This window comes from Pocillopora verrucosa, chromosome 10, assembly GCF_036669915.1.
Source record: "Pocillopora verrucosa isolate sample1 chromosome 10, ASM3666991v2, whole genome shotgun sequence".
In the NCBI taxonomy this organism is placed as follows: domain Eukaryota; kingdom Metazoa; phylum Cnidaria; class Anthozoa; order Scleractinia; family Pocilloporidae; genus Pocillopora; species Pocillopora verrucosa.
Window position 1 is genome coordinate 8,962,652 of NC_089321.1, and position 19,870 is coordinate 8,982,521.

Consider the following 19,870-nt stretch of genomic DNA (forward strand, 5'->3'; position numbering starts at 1 on the left):
GCTCCTTGTTAAGAACATTATTCGCTGTTTAATAAAGTAGTTGAGTTTGTGGGATTGTAGTGTTTTTCTGTCGGTTAGATTATACCGTGCTGTTGCTGATTTTTCCAGTTCATTATGTTAACTGACAGCCTGCCTTATTAGCAAGTTGACCGAGTAGTGTGACTGTCTGGGGAAAGGTTGTCAAGACAGTTATTGGTGGAAACGACCTTTTTAATAACCTTTTCGAGCAACGTTGATAACGTTTATAAACTCCGACGATGACTTCAGCGCTAGTTATCGAAACGTCAGTGACTTCTACCTATTACAGACATTTTCCCCCTCAGACGGTCACATGACTTGCGTAAAGGACTCAACTGATTTTGTGATAAAGACTGCAAGTTCCTGTTTGTTCCTGTATTATCAATAAATTAAGAGCAAATGTGTACTACACGTTTCGTTATCACACCGTAAATAATAATTTCTGGTGTAGGAAACATCAAGACAAATTCGTACAGGATAAGACGGCAAACAGACGTCACTGATGGGGATGGGGTAAGTCACTAGTTGTCTGTATGGGTCTTGCAGCCCGGACAAGTGAAATTTGCGTCTGTAGGTTCAAGTCGCAGTTTTAACCTTACGGTATTTTTAATGTCGATTGCTTGTCATTGCGCCTGACTGCGTTCGCTTTTTACATTAGGACCAACAGACCATCACTGTCACAGGGGAACCAGGAGATGCTGGAGCCGAAGGAGAACGGGTTGGGGAAAAGTATTTCTCTGCTTTTGTGCACATCTTTTTTCTGCTTGCGAAAAATGATGACTAGTCTACATTTACCGACGCGGGTGCGAAATTTACGTACAAAACAAAGGACGGCATACTCATGTGGCTTAAAGGAGTATTTTCATTTAACTGTAAAATATAAATTTAACTGACAACTGAAGTGCATATGCGATAAATAACTGATATGGTGCCCCGGCCCCCTCCAATCTCTATGGTTGAGTCAAAAAATAAAGGCGTCAGTTGCCAGATTTTCACACAGATTTTTGGTTTGTTCGAAGAAAGGAAATTAAAGAAATAGACTACATTTTATTGCAGTAAAAAAGTATGCTACACTTGTCTTTGTATCAATAAAACATGTCTATGTGACGATCTGACCATTGCATACCCCTTTAATGTCTATTACAATTAACTGGGTTCGACTGTAGTTTTGACTGAAATGACTCTGAGAAATAACGTTTCATGCTATGCGTCCTGTGTGTCAAAAAAAAAACAGTCACGTTCACACACCTACGCCTATCATCATCGCATTTTTAATATCACTGTATAATCTGCTGCAGGGCCCACCTGGATACACAGGACCCCCAGGAACACAGGGACCGAGAGGATCACGGGTAAGTTATCAAGAAATAAAAATAACCGATCGAAAGCGAGGACTAGGAATTAATGGGTTAGTTAATGTGGGAAGCCTGTGCCTTTGAAAAATAGGCACAGTGCTTTGTCACTTATCAGAAGAGTTTCAGTTTCAAAACGTAATTTGTTGAGATTCAACCTGGTATATCTACTGAAAGACTTTTCACCACACTCTTCGCTGGCTTTTCTCACAAGGGTCCCCAAGGCAGCAGGGGTCAGCAGGGTATTACAGGACCTCCTGGTCTCCCAGGCCCGCCAGGACCCCCGGGAACCACGCTGGTAAGTGCAATTCTTTTCTTCTTAATGCTAGGTTAGAAAAAGAAATTGTCCTGCGCAAACTCATTCTGGCAAGTAAAGGGAAGCAGCCGAGTGAAGTTGGTGGAGAAATTCGACGTTTTGACACTGATGCTTTCATCAGAAACGTTATGTCAACGTTGTGCAGGTTGAAAAAGCTTCGCTTCGATGTTCTGTAATGAGATTCTTTTCAAGATTCCATTTACAGATAAGATGCCATAATCCCTTGAAGCGCTAAGGAAGGTGACGTAAGGCGAAGAAGCTTTTATTTCTTTGCCGATCTTTTCATGACTCAATCTGCTCATGTTCCTCTTATTCTTGTAGAGTAAGTTGTCTTCCTCTCAATTGCAACTTAAATTCTAACAGGTGAGAGCTTTTACAGTTAAGGTCTCTCAGCAATCTTATCATCACAGGCAGTTTTCTTCAAAGAAATTATCGTAATCCATTCCCTACTGCCTCTTATAAGAAGCAATCTTCACGACACGAGGTGCCTAAGAATGGTTTTGTGGCTTAATCCGTCGCTAATTGAATTTTTGCAGTACGAGTCGATACCTGGCGAAAAGGGACCTGTCATTCGACCAATCGTTGTGACAACAGCTGCCATAAAAATGAAGGTACTGAATGGTCGGTTTTGTAATCAGCCTCAGTAGGTGATGAGACTGTTCCTCGTTGAACATGAGATCTTAAGGCGACGCGTGACAGTTGGAATGGGGGCTGCGGATAAGTACGTAGAGGGAAAGGGTGGGGTAGAGGGGGCTAGGATGGTTGGAAGACTATAAGGCTACAAGACTATCTTACTGTTTGAATGTCAAGCTGTAGATTAGTATATCGTCATCAACTACTGAATGTTCTATAAAATAAAAACCTCACTCTCACGAAATAAAGAGGAAGATTCCTTGTTGTTGTAACCACACGCATTTCTCTTTACTGACTCTGTTAGGTAATTAGAGGAGCTCCTGGAGCCAAAGGACTTCCTGGCTCAAGGGTGAGTGTTGATTGGCTTGTTTTAGTCTCATTGTCAAATCTAACTGAAATAAAAATTCTGATATCTTTGAGAGATTTGCTTCTTATTCTCACCAGGGCATGATGGGTATTTCAGGAGAGCCGGGAGGAATTGGTGAAATGGGCGTCAATGTAGGTACCAGTCTTCTTAATTTTGAACATGGAACTTCAAGTTAAACTTCGTTAGTAATATTTACCTATGAGAGAGGAACCCACCAATCGAAAGCTTTTCTTAGCAGTAAGACTATCAATAAAAGATCCTGTAGTTTCCTTGCTTAATTGACAACAATATTAATTCTACCACGATAACTTACATTCTTCTATTGTGGCTCCAGAATTTTTCAGAGAAACTTGACGACTAGCTCTAACTTGTTATAATTCATACTTTTTCTCGCATATCTTATACAATATCCAACGTCTTCAGGGCTAGAAAACATTTTCTTTTCTTTCAGGGAGAACGTGGTGATCCTGGTGGACCAGGTCTGCCCGGATTAGATGGAACTCCAGTGAGTCCAACAATGCTCTATGTACTTTCATTTTCAGCAGGTGACAATTCAAAGGTCAATGATAGAATAATAAACATTTTAAACAGTTCAACCTCAATTTTCTACAGGGTGAGAGAGGAAAACCTGGCAAACAAGGGCCTCCTGGTATGAAAGGATATCAAGTGAGTTGGACAGTTTTTTTTTTTTAATGTTCAGTAGATAGCAACCGTTTTCACCGTCGAAAGAAAAACATTAACGCACAAAGCTGAAAGAAATAATGTGGTTGTATTGTGCATCTCATTTGCAACTGTCTTGTAAAGCAAACATTTTGTGGAGAATCATCAATCTTAACTATGTAAACTATCTGCTAAACCTTACAGGGTGGTATTGGCGACTCCGGTTATGATGGAGTCCTGGGTCGTGATGGTCACCGCGGAAGGCGTGGTAAACCAGGTCCTAAGGGTTTCCGTGGTGACGACGGAGACGAGGTAAGAATGAAGTCAAGTGAACTGTAGAACGCTGCCTTCTTATTGTAATAAGGCATCTGCCTTGGAGAGAGCCTTAAAAGCGATAATCCGTGAAACTGGAGCCAGATCGGAAATCTGCGGACACGCAGGTTAACCGATTTGGCTCAAATTTTGCATGTAAACTTGAATAGGGGTTCTAATCACGAAATGGATATTTTCAGACCCTTGCCCGACATTTACGGACTATCGCTCTTAAGATAAGTCAAACTCCTGGCAAGGAAAATTAGGTGATTCACAGTGACGAAGAGGTAAGAGTTCAGAGTTTGCTTGTTGCAGCACACGCACCCAGTAATTCACTAAAAGCCAGACAGATCAAATTTATATCAACGTGGATTTATTTTAAGGGTTAATTTTTCGCTTAAATTGGAGAATACAAGAGAAAAAAAAAAAACCCCTTCAGTTTATTTGTGTTCTGATGTTCCTTTTAACAGTGACGTCTGCCTTCTAATCAGGGGTCCGTAGGACCGGATGGGACTCAAGGACTTGACGGTGAACAGGTAAGGAGACTGAATTATCTCATCTATTACAATAAAATAAAGTTGTTACTTTTGCAGTTTCTGCTCCCCAACATCTGAGATAAGCTAACACCGGAGATTTGAAGAAGGTCAAGACCCGCTATTTTCCCTTGGAGTCGCACATGATAATAAAAACGTTTGTGGTTTTATAAATATATATATATATATATATTTTTTTTTTTACATTTCGTAAGAGTAGTCCATTGTCTCTTTCAGGGAGATCCTGGGCCCCATGGAAGGCAAGGAACTGTGGGATATCCTGGTGACCTTGTAAGTCACGTCTCACAAGAAACGGTCTCAAACTTCCGATATCTTCGACCAGTTGTTTCAATGTGCGATAACTGTTTGCACTGAACATTTCCTTAGAACTTAATAACTGGTTTAGGTTAACGCTTGTGACATCCTCCAAAAACCTATGCATAATGTTAACAGACTCTGGAAAAACAGAATGCTTTTATTAACAAGCATGGGAAACGTAATTAAATGTGGAGCATGCACGGATTTAGGTCTGTTAACAACAATAAACATCGGATTTTTGCTTTTACCGTGGGATTTTTTGTTTTAGGGAAGTCAAGGTAAAGCAGGAGCTGAAGGAGACATCGGGCTTGAAGTAAGCAAAGAGAGATGTCTCTTTATCAAAAAAAAAAAAATAATAATAACTTAAGCTTCAAATATTTATGTTACGGTTGGCGACTTTTCTCTTGTTAAATCGTTTCAAATGTCTTCCCTATCATTCTGCCAGGGATCTAAAGGAGTAGCGGGGCCTCCTGGTCTCCCAGGCCCCCCTGGGGAGATAGGGTCAACGGGACAAGCGGGTGAAAAGGGACCCCTGGGATATCAGGGGGAGAGAGGCTCCAGGGGCTCCACAGGAACTCAGGGGCCCCCTGGAAACAGTGGGGATGACGGCATCCAAGGTGGTCCAGGCTTCAAAGGAAGACAGGCAAGTGATGGCTTTGCTGTGTCCTAGTGATACTCGTGGCAATAAGCTATCATTATCAATAATTTAGATGAAGTGTTAAATTATAGAGACTCAAGAGAAGATAAATATATGTTATTTGCCGGCTAAGGGTCGGTCCGTATGGTGAAACACTGTGACCGAGGTCTTGAAAATACTGCCCGAGGCCGTAGGGCAGCATTTTCAAGACTGAGTCAAGTAAACTGGGTACTGGCAATGGAGGTGATGCAAATTCAAGAGAGATGCCTCAGCGAAACATTTTCATTTCCGTAAAGATAATTTAAAAGGCTTCCAAACAAACTTTGAAACATTATTTTTACAAGTATCTGTCACAATCTGACACCTGTCAATTAGAGAGCGCGCAAGTAAAAAAAAGCGTAAGAACATTTGAAAAACAACGGAACTAGTTTGGAAAGGACTGTCACGACAATATTTTCTTCAAAAACAGTCAATGATCTGACGGAAAGTATCATTCACTCTCATCGACGATTCATTCATGTACGAAGATTTACCTCTGTTCATTAAGTAAACGGCGAGGAAAGTAATTGTGAGTAAATTCAATTTTTTTATTTTGAAGTTGTGAGAGTTTGCTCGTTTGTTTGCTGCAATGGCTTGTGTAAATCTGGTCTTTCCTTCACAAAAACTAAATTCGAATGGCACACTCCAACGAGACACAAGGGGATTTAATGCCGCCTTTTCTCAAAAAATTCCTTCAGTTTCTGTTGTGCAATTTACGGTACAAATGTTCAAATTGAACGGACCTGGAAAAACTCACCGAGAGCGTATGTTTGTTGTAGAACTTAAATTAAAACTTCGCTCGCTCTTTCACTGCGAACAAATTGCTTGAGAAAATTCAGGTATTAATTGAATGAAAGTTCCATCGTTCAGTTTTTCAGTTGTGAACGATTAAAATTAATTGCAGACGGGTTTTAGGCCGCTTGTCAACCAAGGTAATGACACTATTGTTTATACAAATTCATTCTGAAACCAATATTTTTCTGTGAACCAAAGCGATCTGAGTGAGAGAAAAGAGAAGATTCATAAGTTATTCATCGGCTTTAGGTGGTGACCGACGTGTTTGCTTAAAATACTGCCCAGCCGACCCACTCACGAAAGCGTTACCGTGGCTCGTGGGCAGAGATAGGAAAATAATGACCGTAAAGAACCAATCAGATTGCAAGATTCGTTACCGTGCCCTCTCAAAAAAAAATAAGTGTAGTTATCTAACTACTAAAAGATATAACAATTATAAAAACTTAAATTATGCACTTAAAAGAATGTTTCCCAAAAGGCCAACAGGAACCCGTTATCTAACTCTTTTTTTGTGTCATCAACTTCTGTAGGGTGAAGTTGGTATCAGTGGACTCGAAGGCAGTCAAGGTCCTTCTGGAGAAAGGGTAATTCGATACCTTGATACTTCTAAAACAAAGCTTGGATCGTATCTTAAAAGTTGCTTTAAGTGATCATTTTTTCTCAGCAACTAAGATTATTTTTAACCACTCTTGTATGCTGATTTTGAAATAGGGAATTCCTGGAGATGCAGGGCCAACTGGAGGAGACGGTCCACTGGTATGATTTGTTTATTGGCTCCAATGGAGCAACATTCTTTGTAGCTGATTGGCTGTTTGTGTCGTGTCAAATGTTTAGTATCTTATTCGTGTGTCTTTTTAAACTTTAATACCTTTTTATCAATGAATATAACTTGTCGTTTGAGGGAATTCATTCAATTTGACAATGTATTTGCGCTTTAATATTCTAGGTTGAGGGGGTGGGAGACGGACAGTATGATAAGGATAACGTTTCATAAAATACATAATACGCTCTGTTGCAGCTTTACCTTAACAAAATAAGCACAAGCCAAACAAAAGAAGCCACGTTATACGGTGTTTAAAATGAAATAACATCACAAGTACGCATAGGTAGCTTTGAAGTAAGTGCACGGTGAGTAAGAGACATCAGACTAACTTGATGTTATGCACTTTGAAGGGTAACTACGGAGAACCTGGAGCGCGCGGAGGACCTGGGGATAAAGGAACAACGGTAGGGCCTTTTGATCATCTTTACTTTTATTTACAACATAGCTCTCGAGTAAATATCCATGGCACCTAGGAAAGACTAATTTAACGAAGCTTTTTTTTTGTGGCTATTGCCTCCGATAGGAGGCGAACCACATATGTCGTCGAAAGAGTGGGTGAGTGTAACAATAGCATTCCCGCCGATCTTGACCCAATCTTGTTCATAGAGCGCTAATTCACTTGCCAATTTGTCACCAGACAATTTTTTCTCGAATAGTTCAAAAAGCAAATCACGTTCAAAGCTGTACTTTAAATCAACCAATCACAACCTTGGTTTCGATCACCATAGAAACAGTGTACTGACTCTTAATTGGGGCTTTCTTCAAAATGGGGAATTTCAAAGCGACATTAAACAAATTACGCCTCCTTTATCATTCTATAAATTATAAATTGCATGATTAGTTAGTAATAAAACTTCGAGCGCTCGCCCTTCGCCAATCGCTCTGACGAAGGGCTAATACTCGAAACGTCAGCTTTTAAACTCTTTACGGTGACCAACTTACGTTATCAACTCAGTTGGTTATACTAAATCACCCTGTTATGCCGAAAATAGCCGCTAAATTTGCCAAGCGAGCAAGCTGCAAAATACGATACCTTGAGCTAATTAAAAGAATAATAAAACGGAGGAACGGTGGATAAGCGGAATAGCAGAATATCTTAAGACGCGGAATGACGGAATATTCTAAAACATGGAATGCTTTTTTGTATGAAGTAAAAGTCTCAAAAAATTCAATTTCAATTACATTAGAAAATAACATAATTAACGGGCGAAATTAAAAGAAGAACCCTAACTCTAATCATTGTTGAGGCTCAGAGCGGGATAGGAGAGCATAAGACTTTCGATCTAGCCTCTTTAAATAGTTTTTATATAACTATTCCTATCATTATTACTATTGTTAATATTATTATTCGTTACCATTTAATTATTGGTTAAATGTCAATTAGACAATATATTCTTGAATAATTTTTTGTGGAACAGGGCACTCTTTGATATGTGGGTTGCAGCAAGTTTTCTGTTTTGCATGTGAGACAAATCTAATTCTGCAGCATTACCTTGTGGCGCCATTATACAACCTCTGTTTCTATTCAATACTATACCAGTAGCCACATGCTGTCTTTGACGGTCTGTTTTCCTCTTTAGCTGGTCCCGTCTGAAAATTCTCACCGTAAAGTTTGGCATGATTAGACCACCATTCTTTAAATGAACCGCAGCAAAATTGTTGTCAAAGAGAAATCTGTAGAACATGTTTTAAACAATATAATAATGTAACAAATAATTACAGTGAAGATATCAGAATCAATTAAATAACCCTCTTTATTGGGTTTTCGCCATTTAACTTACATAAAACTAGTCAAGAAAAGGAATAAACTACAGTCGAACCAATATTAAACAGCACCGTATTAAGTGGTCACCCTGTGTTAAGTTTTCAAAGTCCCGAAATTTTGCTTCTTAATCACAATCATTTTCATCTCTATTCAGCGGTCGTGGTAACCCCTGACTGACTCCTAGCGGCCTGTTTGTATTGTCCTCCACCTGTACTGAACGGTCTCTTAGAACGGAACCACTTAAATAATAATAATCTCTCAAGTAAAATTTAATCCATGTTCATCTCCCGAAATCAAAGTTAGTAGTACTTTGAGCGAGTTTTTGTATACTAAGTGATCCATTATGGAATAGAATGGCGTTTTCATCCTTTTGTTTATTACCCCCATTCTATGGAACCTATAAAAAGTTGTCACTGCGTCATTATCCATCCCTACAGGTTCGAATGTGGTCCTATCAGGGAAAGCAATCGGGATAAACTTGACAAAATTGAAAGGAACGCAAATAAATACGACTACAAAACATCAGTAATTACTTAATCCAGGTCAAACTATGCCGATCAATGTGCATGTTAAACTTACATTTGACAACTTCAGAAATTTACCTTGTCCGGTTCTATAGCAATAACTACTACTTACTTTGTCTTTTTAGGGTCGGCACGGAGCTCCTGGGAGTCTTGGTTTGCCAGGAGGACGTGGACTTAAGGTAAGGGGTAGAGAATGACAAAGGCTCTATGAAAAGCTTGAGATTCACAGTCATGCTGATTGAAGACGTTTGTACTTCCTTCGTTTTTCTCTCACTGTAGGGAAAACAAGGTCATCCAGGACCACAGGGTCAGTCTGGTCGTGAAGGAGATCAAGTGAGTGAGTCTTACATATGATCTGTCGTTACTACAGTTAATGACCAGCAAGGATAAATAAAGTCCCCCCTTTCAAGATTAGCCCAAAGTGATCTTCTCGCGATTAAAAGTCAAAGGCAGAACTAAAAGAAGAGGACATCAGAAGCTTTCCTTTGAGATCATGTCAATGTCATCGTAAGGACTTCCTTAGGTATTTTTTTAAATCAAGCAACTGGCCATTTCTACTTACCTAGGGCTTTAACTGTGGCCCGTGCTGCGTAATCATCTGACCCCGGTTGTTCAAAGGTTGGATAACGTTACCCACTGGATAAAACTCTATCCGTTGGATAGCGCAATACGTTTTGCTATCACTTATTCGCTGGATAGCGTTATCCGTTATATTGGATAGCGTTATTCGCCATTTATACAACTGGGCCCTGGATGAGAGCAGCCCTTAAAAGGACTGTTGTCGGTTTCAGTGACGTTCCGACAACGTCAGGGGAAGTGAAGTGAGATTTTTGTTTGAAAAACTACAAAAACTTAGCGATACTAACATGCGGAAATTGAGTGGTTTTGCGTGATCTGTACTCTTATCGACAACGATATTCGTCATCACGGTGGTCAAAATGTTGCGAACTTATGAAGCGCAACCGAGTGAGCCCACAAAATTTTGACTACATTTAGTTCAAATTTTGACCACTGTGATGACAGTATCGTCGATAAGAAGAAAGACCACGCTAAACCACTTTCTATTTGTTTTTTATCGGAATATCGACGTCAATTAATTCTTTCAGTGCGTGTGATCCATGTTTGGAAGCTGATAGAGGCATTGTGTGACACGTTGATGCGAGCAGCATTGTCTGTACTCTTATCGACAACGGCAAATTGGCCAATCGGATTGCGACATTACTGCCAATTGAAGTTAAATTTATGTTATTTTGAGAAAAAGCATCATGCACATCGTTACTATTCAAACGATCTATCGAAATTCTACTTGTGCTGCATTCTATTTTTGTTGTGTTGACAGGGAATATCTGGTGGCCTAGGCCTGAATGGAAGAGAAGGATCAACTGGTGCAATGGTATCATTTCGCTATCTTGTCTTTCAGTGTAAATGCTTCACCATTTTTAAGTTGTTTTTCCGTTATTATGGTTAACTAGATATCGCAGAAAAGCATTCTGATTAACGTCCACACACATCAGTCGTGGCACAATAACTATACTATGGCTTAATAGGATTTCATCACTATCAGTGTTGTTCCTGGTAAATTTGACAAACTCTAAAATGGTGAAATTACCGAATTATCATACATTTGTCTGGACATTACGATTTTGCTCTTTTTACTTTGTAACATTAGGAAATGCTGTTAAAAGTTAATTTTTTTTAAATTCTAGGGCTCCATGGGTCACCGAGGAAACAGAGGAGAGCGCGGCAGTAAGGGAACCAAAGTAACCAACATGTTTACAGTTATTATAATTAAACATTGCCGGGATAGATAACTATCATTACTATCAATAACTTGAAGGTGCTGTTCCTTTTGCGGTCAATTCCTATTTATATTAAAAAATAGTCATTGATAGGTGTGAGTATCTTATAATAAATGGTTGCTATTGTGGTGTGATGGTGCGGGTCACCTATTGTCAACAAGCGAACATACGTAAGGAAGCTAAGCATTCAATTTGGGAAACTACAAAATTCCCCTTTAAAGAAAGACAAACGGCCTTATTGGTCAAAATTCACATCCTGTTTATTATTCTTTCCCTCCCTTGATAGGGCGGAGGAGGAAGAGCAGGGCCTCCAGGATCACCCGGTCTTGCTGTAAGAAATCATCTTGTTGAATGACGAGGAACTACGTCAAAGTGTTGAGCATTACTTCTGGTTACTTTTATCGATGATTTTCATTCATTTTGATTTGAACTCGTGCTCCTGACGATGAAAAACTGATCTTTTGATTAAAGAAAAAGAAAAAAATAATAATAACAAGGAAAACAAAACAGAACAAAAGAAAAGGAACGGAAAAGATTGCATGGGAGAGAACATTTAAGATATAAACGGTTCATAGTTATCATACCTTACAGTACAGCTACACACTTTTTCAAAGATATCTAAAGGCAAAACCTGGAAATGTAGATGTATATACTAGGAATCATTGTTGTACAAGTGTTCTATCGGTAAAGCGAAACCGGTGATAAAGCGAAACAGGAGTTCTCTCTGAGAGCCACGAAGTTATACGCAAGAATCTTTTACGAAATAAAAATTTTCCTGCTTGAATCCAGGGTCTCCGCGGATGGCGTGGTCAGCTGGGAGGAGGAGGGACGCCTGGAATCCCTGTAAGTTGAAGGACTTGAATAATACATGGAGTGCGTATATAGTTCATCTTCGAGTGTTCAACCCGATAGCTCGCGGGTGAGCGCAACGAGCGAGTAAGATAACCAGTTAAACAGGAGAAGAGAAATTCCATATCTACAAGCAACCTGAATTGTTTTGTTTATTACATGAACAAAATAACCCTTAAAGACGAAAAGAGTCCACTCTATTAATGAATAAAAAAGTGAGATCCACCCCCGAAGAAAAAAATTGTAAAGTTCGTTTCTCGATAAAGCTCAAGATGAAAAAATGTGTTAAATCATTACAAAAACAAACAATTGCCGTAACTTCCAATTTACAAAAATTCGACAGGGGTCGACTTTTTCCTTTCTGACAGAATAAATATTTTTAGGTAAACGGCCAAAATCGGCTGTGGCAAATCTTCCGGTTGTCGATTTTCGTTCTCAGCCGCGAGAAATGCTATTACGAAAGGCACTTAGTACGTAACTTTCGGTTTTTCTTTTTGCATTTTAATTTTGTTTTCCGCCTGGGAAATTTTGAACGCCACTGCCTGTAAGCAATATGAATTTTTCAGTGTTTTGACAACCATAATCTGAGAAGAATTTGACAATCGACGCTGCATAGCGATATCAAACACACGTAAAAAACTATCGCATTATTGCGGCTTTTCTGAAGGCTGGAAATCCATGTAAAACACCGCAGTTTATATGATAAACGATACTAATAACGCGGGTAGAAGTTAAGTCCTGTTAAGGGTTCTAATGGTCACACATTTCACGGTTACAAGGAAAATTCCCGGATAATGGCTATGATGATGATTTCGATGAAAATCAGTACGACACAGTCACAAACCTGATTTTGTGGCCTTTTTAACCTAAGGTTTAAGACTCCATGCAATTACAATTTAAAATAAACATGATTATTTCTTTATCTTTTCCATTTGCTCGTAGGGAGAACTTGGAGACAATGGCCGGCCTGGTAGACAAGGGAAGGGTGTAAGTTGAACCTCAGATTGCAAGTTGAAGCCCGATAAAAAACATCTTGGCTTGTAGATTTGTATCTTAATATGAACATGGTTTATACAAATTATGCAATTTTAGGGTTTGGCTGGTGTGGCAGGACTGATGGGATCAACAGGAAAGAAAGGACAACGGGTAAGATGACCCACCGAATTCAAGAAATTTCTTTTATCTTTTTAGTCTCTCTGGCCGTCCTGGCAAGAAAGAGAGTGATGCGTAGCCAAGGTTATTTGAAGTGCTGAAAACCAAAGCCATGAATAAACATATCAAGAGTTTGCAGTCTAACAACATTATTTGCATTTGTTGAGCAATCAATCGATCAGAGTCAATGCCCCATTAACGTCAGTTATGGCTAAGGTATTCATTTACATTTGATTTTAGGGTCCTCAAGGAAAACTTGGAACACCTGGTTTGACCGGTAAAAGTGGCCCTAAGGTAATAAGCAGAACTGAAGGTACAGTAAGGAAAACTGAAACGATGTTGAGGAAATATGTAGAGCAGCTGATCCTCCTTTATTAAAAATAATCAGAATACTTATTCGTAGCATCTCTTTCTAGGGAAACAGGGGTGCAGCTGGGGAGCCAGGCAAAGTGGGAGCCACAGGGCAATTGGTGAGCCCTGTTAAGTTCACCGATAGATTATCATTCATAATATTTATCCTCTTATACATAGAAATAACAGATAGCAAAGGGATTCTATTTTCTAACAATGCGAGGTGTTGGCAGAGATGCATCTACACACCCAATCAGAGCCTTATTTGAGAAGGCCTTTAAATAATGTTATCCTTGCTTCTTTTTTGCGGACACTTGTATCTTAGGCTGTTTGAGAAAAAAAGCCCAAAGTAGTTGCTAGAAAAATAAAATAACAGTATCAATATGCCTCATTTTCAGGGTCGAGCGGGACCTGGTGGTGAAACAGGAGAACAGGGGCTTCCCGGTGACATGGTAAGGAACTGTATTTGATTGTAAATATCATGTAGTGAATTATTGCTATTATGATTCATGAGTGGGTGCTACCATCTCATAAAAAACCCAACTGGACAAACGTACACAACCAAGTATTACCATTATTGTTATTACTATCATAAACATAATTCTTATCATTTTATAATTATTATCATCAATATAGTCATGTTGTTGTTATTATTATTATCATTTTCATTGACACAAAAATTACATTAAATCTGTTTTCTTTTACTGCCTACTCTTAATAAAGGGTGAAACAGGCTCTGAGGGTGTCCAAGGAGAAAAGGGCGAGCAGGGCAGAATGGTATAAGATGATCTTCTCTTTCTGTATTAGGGTTTTTATGTCATGCTTATCTACACCAGTATTAATCTCTTACTAACCGAATACAAGAGCCATACTGGGGAAGGTCATCCGGAGGTTGTGGTAGTACAGATCGAATGCAGCAAGGTACATTAAAAAACAACTGAGGGCCAATATTCCCCAGTATGGCTCGAGAAAGTGAGGTTAATAAGTAGTTAAGAGCATAGCACATGGAAGGCAAAATTCCAACCAAGTAAAAACCAATCAGAACTTTGGTATTTACCTCAGAACTACCTTGCCTTATAAAAGATTACTTCTCTTTTACCAGGGTTTGAAAGGTGATCGAGGAGAAAATGGTTTTCCAGGAAGAGAGGTAATAGCTTTACTGAAAAATGCGAATACAAAATGGTTTTCGTCTAAAGTCAGTAACAACTTTGTTGGAAGAAAAAGCAACAATAATAAATATTTCAAAGCTGGATGTTTCAAGCTTTAGCCCTTCGTGAGAGTCCTTAGCATTTCATGCTGACACTCAAAACGTTCAGCCTAGAAACTCATTATAATAGCCAATTTAAATTATCAACTGAGTTAATAAAACCAAATTTATCTTATTATACTCCCCCACCGACGCAGCACCACGGTTTCTTTAGAAATTTAGCCTCTTTATTCAATAATAAACATTATCACATAGAACAACTCCTAAATGAGTAATTCAAGCTAGAATACTACGGCACCTAAAAAAAACAAATAAACAAACAGAAACAAAGCTCCGATGGGTTAAATGTTGACAAAACTAATTGGAATAACTTGGCCCTTGGTGAGTGCATGCATGCTCTAGAGTGAATTCGAGCACATCTGCTAGCCTTGTGGTGTTATAGAAAACATTAATAAATAATCGGAGAAAAAACAGCTCCTTGTCTTAAGAATGAAAAACACCACCTTTAAATGTAGTCAGTGTAGTGTGAAGAAGGCTTCATTTAATTTCCTGGTAGGGAGATGCCGGTATTTCTGGGATGGAAGGAGAAACAGGAGACATGGTAAGTTAAACCAATTTTTATTGCTATAAATTAGTTAAGAACTAACTGTTCTGTTTCTTGCATAAACTGTGTGTGGTGACACTTTGTTTTCTATTAGTCCATGTGGTTCATCGTGGGCTCGTACCATTTCTTTGTCTTAACTGGCATTGTATCACCCCCAAATCAACAAGGAAAACAGTAAAATTGATCACTACCTTTGCTTTTTTTTTTCTCTTTCTTGATATATTTAAATGAAAATTCGAAAAATTCTACTGATGCATTAATTAAGATAGCCAATATCATGAGATTTCCTAAAAATAACATGCCTATGGTCCACTAGAAAATTTGTATCATTATTTGCAATTTTCAGGGCAGTGTTGGACCACAAGGCATTCAAGGAAATATTGGCAGACCGGGAAATATGGTCAGAAAACAAACATTATCAGTCAAACTAAAACATAATAAACTTAATTTAAACCGCCTCCCGGTTAGCTCAATTGGGAGGGCTGGACTGTCTATGACTGTCGTTAAATAACTTTATAATGAGTACCTGTACTCAACATTTTCCCCGTCCTGCTTCTCCTTTTGAAACTCTATGATGAGTTTCATGTCATCCTCGTCGTCTTTTCTGCATCAACATAAGAACAATAGTCAAGTTGAATTATTGAATGTTAGGCAATAAAGACAATACACTATCGAAGAAGGGAACTAACTCATTGTCCGAAACTGATTTAATTAAATTATCGTGGCCCTGATATTTTATACTTACACAAAGGAAAGTTGGCCTGTCCTCATAGACTCCCTCACCGGAGGTGAACTACCAAGATCCTCTAAGAGCTCGTTGGCCAAAGGCCTTCTTTTATTTCGGGTCAGCGACCCTTGCCGAAATGATGAAGGCGACTAAAATTTAAAGATCGAAAAAACACGAGGTTTTGGACAGACTGAGAATAATATAATATACCTTCTAGTCTGATATAATACTTAAAAAAATTTCAAAACTAATACCTTCCAATCACAGCGGTCAACAACTAGTTCGAACCAGAGCCCTGCAGTGCAGGAAAATGTGCTACCTTTCTATAATGTCAAAAAATGGATAGACATTTTAGTCTTCTCGGATAAGAACGAATAAACCGTAGGTCCCGTCTCCTGCTTCTATTAATTAGTCAATTTGGTTAGGCAGGGGACGTTAAAACCCACTAACGAGATTACTGTGATGTGGCCTGGCCTGTTTATTTGGAATTGGCCTTGTCATTGTTAACGCGGGATCCACTGTAATTGGCTATAGCTGTAGTGGTCTCCCTGCCTGAGATGATTAGGCGAAGCTAAATAATAAATAAAAACTGGGAAATTTCAAATTAAAGATGCAATGAATACTGCTAATCAAAGATATTTGAAGTTAAGGCTTTTTCCCTAAAAATTAGAATGATTTTGATAAAATGTCCTTGCAGGGATTGCCTGGACCCATTGGAACAATAGGACAGGACGGAAGCCTTGGTCCACGGGTAAGAGATGAAGTAAACTTTTTACACAAACTTGAATCTGTGCTTGGAAATAAATCTTTGTATGGGTGTAACTTGTAGGGTGCAGTGGGAGCGACAGGTGCTGTGGGAGAGCCCGGAGTCAAAGGGGAAATGGTAATTATCTCACTTATTTTGACAAAAATATTCCATTTTACCATTTGTCTTTCAGATATAGATTAAAGATTATATCAGAAGAGGTTAAGAACTTAAGAATTAAAAAGTGTCACACGAGTTGCAGTACAGTCCCCAGTTGTATTTTATTTTTAAGGAGTCACTTGTAAAATCTAGAAAAATCTCGCACACATTCTAAAATTGCTGACCCTGATGAACGAACCCAAAAAACAGTACAATAGATTTCAAGTTCAGAGTCTTTATTGTTCTCACTCCAGGGACATGCAGGTTTGAATGGCCGACCCGGCCAATCAGGATCGATGGGACAAAAGGTCAGCAATAGCTTTGATTGTTTATCATTTCGTCATCACTGATACGAAGATGAGGCTAAATATAATTATTTATGGGAAACCCTTAGAAGCAAAGGAACTAAGATATTTTTCAACAATTCATACTTGTATGAGGGGGGTTCACAAAAATTTTGAACATGAAATTCAAAGAAAGTAATTGATATCAAGACCTACATAGGTAGCTGATAGATATTGTGCATTTGTGCCACAACTTACTAAGAGTTGTGTTCAGATAGATTTTCGCTGTCTGATTAATCTTTTTTTTATGCTATCACGTTAATTATTAATTTTAGGGGGCGAGTGGAGAAAATGGAAAGCAAGGAGAACGTGGTCCAGAAGGAAACAGGGTAAAATACATATCATTACTTAGCATTTGGTATGAAAGTTATGAAGTTTAGGGTAAAAAAAGGTAGGGATACGCCAAAATAGAGTAATCTGTTCTTAAAAGACCGTTTCAATGATGTCATACTGGGACCCCTTAAATAAAATAAGACAAACAATGCAGTTACATCCAACCAATGCCCTTGTAGCCTGTGATATTGCTCAGTACAGGTTGACTCTTAATACAGGTTCCACAGATTAAAGGTATTCTAAAAAACAATAAACAACGCCACTTAATGCCATAATTAGCCATATAATGTGCAGAATCTTGCTTGAAAATGTTACTTTGATCTTGGGAGAGAAACATGGATTAAAATTATTTGAACGATTATTCTTAGTTTTATTTGAGTGATTCAGCTTTAGGTGACCACTCAGTACAGGTGGGGGACAATAGAAACAGGCAGTTGGGACTTAATAAAGGGTGACCGCGACCGCTTAATAGCGGTGACTGCTTAGTAGAGGTAAAAAAATTAACGTGATAGTGGAGAAACAAATTCAGGAGTTACCAACTGTCCGCTTAATACAAGGTGACCGCTTGACACAGTATTGACTGCGTAGTTACTGAAGCTTTAGAAACTTAATCTGAGAATTTTATTTAGAAAATAGTCAAATTTTAAAACTTCCAACCATACTTGGGTATAGCCGTACATTATGATACACTTTTGTGATTTCAGGGAACTCCAGGCAACAATGGTTTGCCTGGACTTCATGCCACTCAGGGAGACACGGTAAGAGAAGTTTTTCAACATCAGTTTAGAGCTTTACACCTTCACATTATCATGCATTAGATTTTTGGTTCTTTTACGTAGCGGATAGACTTGAGAAACTGAACACCTTGATCTATTTTGTCTGAAAACAAAACATAATATCTGTGTGTATTTGTCTTCTCCTGCAAAACAATACATCCCTTTTGGCTCCTCACATGTCTCAAGCACCTGAGTAAAAATCCATACTCTGAATATGATTGTTCTTCTCTGTCATATTAACAAGTGTGACAGCATACCATAATATTCTTTGACTCATAGGGCGAGAAAGGAGTGGCTGGTATTAAGGGTCTTATAGGATACAGAGGTCAAACGGTGAATATGCTGTTAAATTTCTACCTTAGTCTTCAGCTTAGCTGGTTATAATCTTTACATGTTTATAACAATCATACAAACAGGTTTATTTTTCACTGATCTCAGTCCCAATCCTGTTTTAAAATCCAGGCCATCATATTGGAGCGATAGTGCAATTGTTGTTTGTTCCTTACTCAGGGTCCTGTTGGAGAGATGGGTCTTCAGGGGCCAACGGGTCTAAAAGGAGCTAAGGTACAAAATAAAATGATACTTTCATTTCTATTTTTATGAATATTCAATTACCATACTCTAAAAAAGTTAATATCTGAATGGGGCATTAATTCTACTGATTGAATTTTTTAAAAATGGGTAAAGAGGCGTAGGAAGAGAAGTAGTGTTTGGTTCAAGTACACGTAAAGAGGTGAAGATTTCCAATTTCCTGGTGGGATGCTCTACCTACTCAACTACGATGAACTAGTTTGTGAGTCAGTAGATGCCTGTTTTTAAACCTTGAAAAGTACTTAGTTCATATTTGTAGGAGGAATAAAGAAAGCACCTAATCCCTGTCTCGTTTTTGCTTGCCCATCTTTTTTCCCATTTCCACTGACCTTGGGCCTTACACTATGCCAGTCCTGTGTGGAGAATTGGTGCATAACATGACACATTTTGAGTTCAGATACTAAGTGAAGAAAAACATTTCACACATGCTTAAGACTAAGAAAAACTACTACAACCTCAGGGTCCAAACGGAGATGAGGGGATGACTGGAGAAAGGGGAGAAGAAGGAGAACTGGTAATATAACCATCATGTTGTCTGACTTGTTCAGTGTACATATGACTGCATAATTGGAACTGAAGGACAGAGACCAGTTCTGTGACTATGATGAATGGTGGTTTTAATCACCTCCATATACTTTTTTGTCAGGGAATTGCAGGTTCTGTGGGTGCAAAGGGAGAAGCTGGTGATAGAGGAGAACAGGTCAGTAATATTTACTCAACCCACCCAAAAGAATAAAAAATCATTGATTCGCTTCTGTTGAACTATCTTTTGGAATGCAACTGAAGGTAGAGGAGATCTGAGTTACATTGAAGAAGGAAAACATTATGACAGGTAGACTAAGATATTTATTGTATTACAGTGTCCCTGTATGTGATATGTATTTCTTTTTTATACTACTCAGGGTTTGGAGGGAGCACCTGGAGACTTAGGAAATAAAGGAGACCCTGGAATACCGGTACAGTTGAAGGGTGGGGTGGGGTGAGGACATTCACGTGTAATTTGCTTGAAACGAGAGGCATTCTGAAAGGTCAAGGTGGCCAAAAACCGTATCACTCTTTGGATTGATGTTTGCTAGATTACAAGTCAAATTATGATTTGTGGTAAGCTTCCCTAAAAAAAAAAGATATTTTCACATACTAG

At 38.7% G+C, this 19,870-nt stretch overlaps 1 protein-coding gene across 3 annotated transcripts in view; it reads left to right on the plus strand.

Moving 5' to 3' along the window:
* The window catches only part of LOC131791694 (collagen alpha-1(II) chain), a 32,506-nt gene that overhangs the window by 2,065 nt on the left and 10,571 nt on the right, over positions 1-19,870 (plus strand). For 2 of the 3 annotated variants that reach the window (XM_059109059.2, XM_059109060.2), the window contains exons 2-43: positions 470-531; positions 677-736; positions 1,317-1,370; positions 1,585-1,668; positions 2,223-2,297; positions 2,624-2,668; positions 2,764-2,817; positions 3,138-3,191; positions 3,299-3,352; positions 3,551-3,658; positions 4,150-4,194; positions 4,429-4,482; positions 4,778-4,822; positions 4,955-5,152; positions 6,511-6,564; positions 6,692-6,736; positions 7,154-7,207; positions 9,218-9,271; positions 9,372-9,425; positions 10,432-10,485; positions 10,799-10,852; positions 11,178-11,222; positions 11,681-11,734; positions 12,683-12,727; positions 12,833-12,886; positions 13,133-13,186; positions 13,309-13,362; positions 13,642-13,695; positions 13,967-14,020; positions 14,346-14,390; positions 15,007-15,051; positions 15,401-15,454; positions 16,479-16,532; positions 16,611-16,664; positions 16,940-16,993; positions 17,305-17,358; positions 18,067-18,120; positions 18,418-18,471; positions 18,649-18,702; positions 19,190-19,243; positions 19,376-19,429; positions 19,632-19,685. In XM_059109059.2, the coding sequence (XP_058965042.2) occupies positions 470-531; positions 677-736; positions 1,317-1,370; positions 1,585-1,668; positions 2,223-2,297; positions 2,624-2,668; positions 2,764-2,817; positions 3,138-3,191; positions 3,299-3,352; positions 3,551-3,658; positions 4,150-4,194; positions 4,429-4,482; positions 4,778-4,822; positions 4,955-5,152; positions 6,511-6,564; positions 6,692-6,736; positions 7,154-7,207; positions 9,218-9,271; positions 9,372-9,425; positions 10,432-10,485; positions 10,799-10,852; positions 11,178-11,222; positions 11,681-11,734; positions 12,683-12,727; positions 12,833-12,886; positions 13,133-13,186; positions 13,309-13,362; positions 13,642-13,695; positions 13,967-14,020; positions 14,346-14,390; positions 15,007-15,051; positions 15,401-15,454; positions 16,479-16,532; positions 16,611-16,664; positions 16,940-16,993; positions 17,305-17,358; positions 18,067-18,120; positions 18,418-18,471; positions 18,649-18,702; positions 19,190-19,243; positions 19,376-19,429; positions 19,632-19,685 (2,459 nt within the window). Of the gene's footprint in view, positions 1-469; positions 532-676; positions 737-1,316; positions 1,371-1,584; positions 1,669-2,222; positions 2,298-2,623; positions 2,669-2,763; positions 2,822-3,137; positions 3,192-3,298; positions 3,353-3,550; positions 3,659-4,149; positions 4,195-4,428; positions 4,483-4,777; positions 4,823-4,954; positions 5,153-6,510; positions 6,565-6,691; positions 6,737-7,153; positions 7,208-9,217; positions 9,272-9,371; positions 9,426-10,431; positions 10,486-10,798; positions 10,853-11,177; positions 11,223-11,680; positions 11,735-12,682; positions 12,728-12,832; positions 12,887-13,132; positions 13,187-13,308; positions 13,363-13,641; positions 13,696-13,966; positions 14,021-14,345; positions 14,391-15,006; positions 15,052-15,400; positions 15,455-16,478; positions 16,533-16,610; positions 16,665-16,939; positions 16,994-17,304; positions 17,359-18,066; positions 18,121-18,417; positions 18,472-18,648; positions 18,703-19,189; positions 19,244-19,375; positions 19,430-19,631; positions 19,686-19,870 lie in introns of those variants that run through there. The other variant, XM_059109062.2, reaches the window with a different exon arrangement.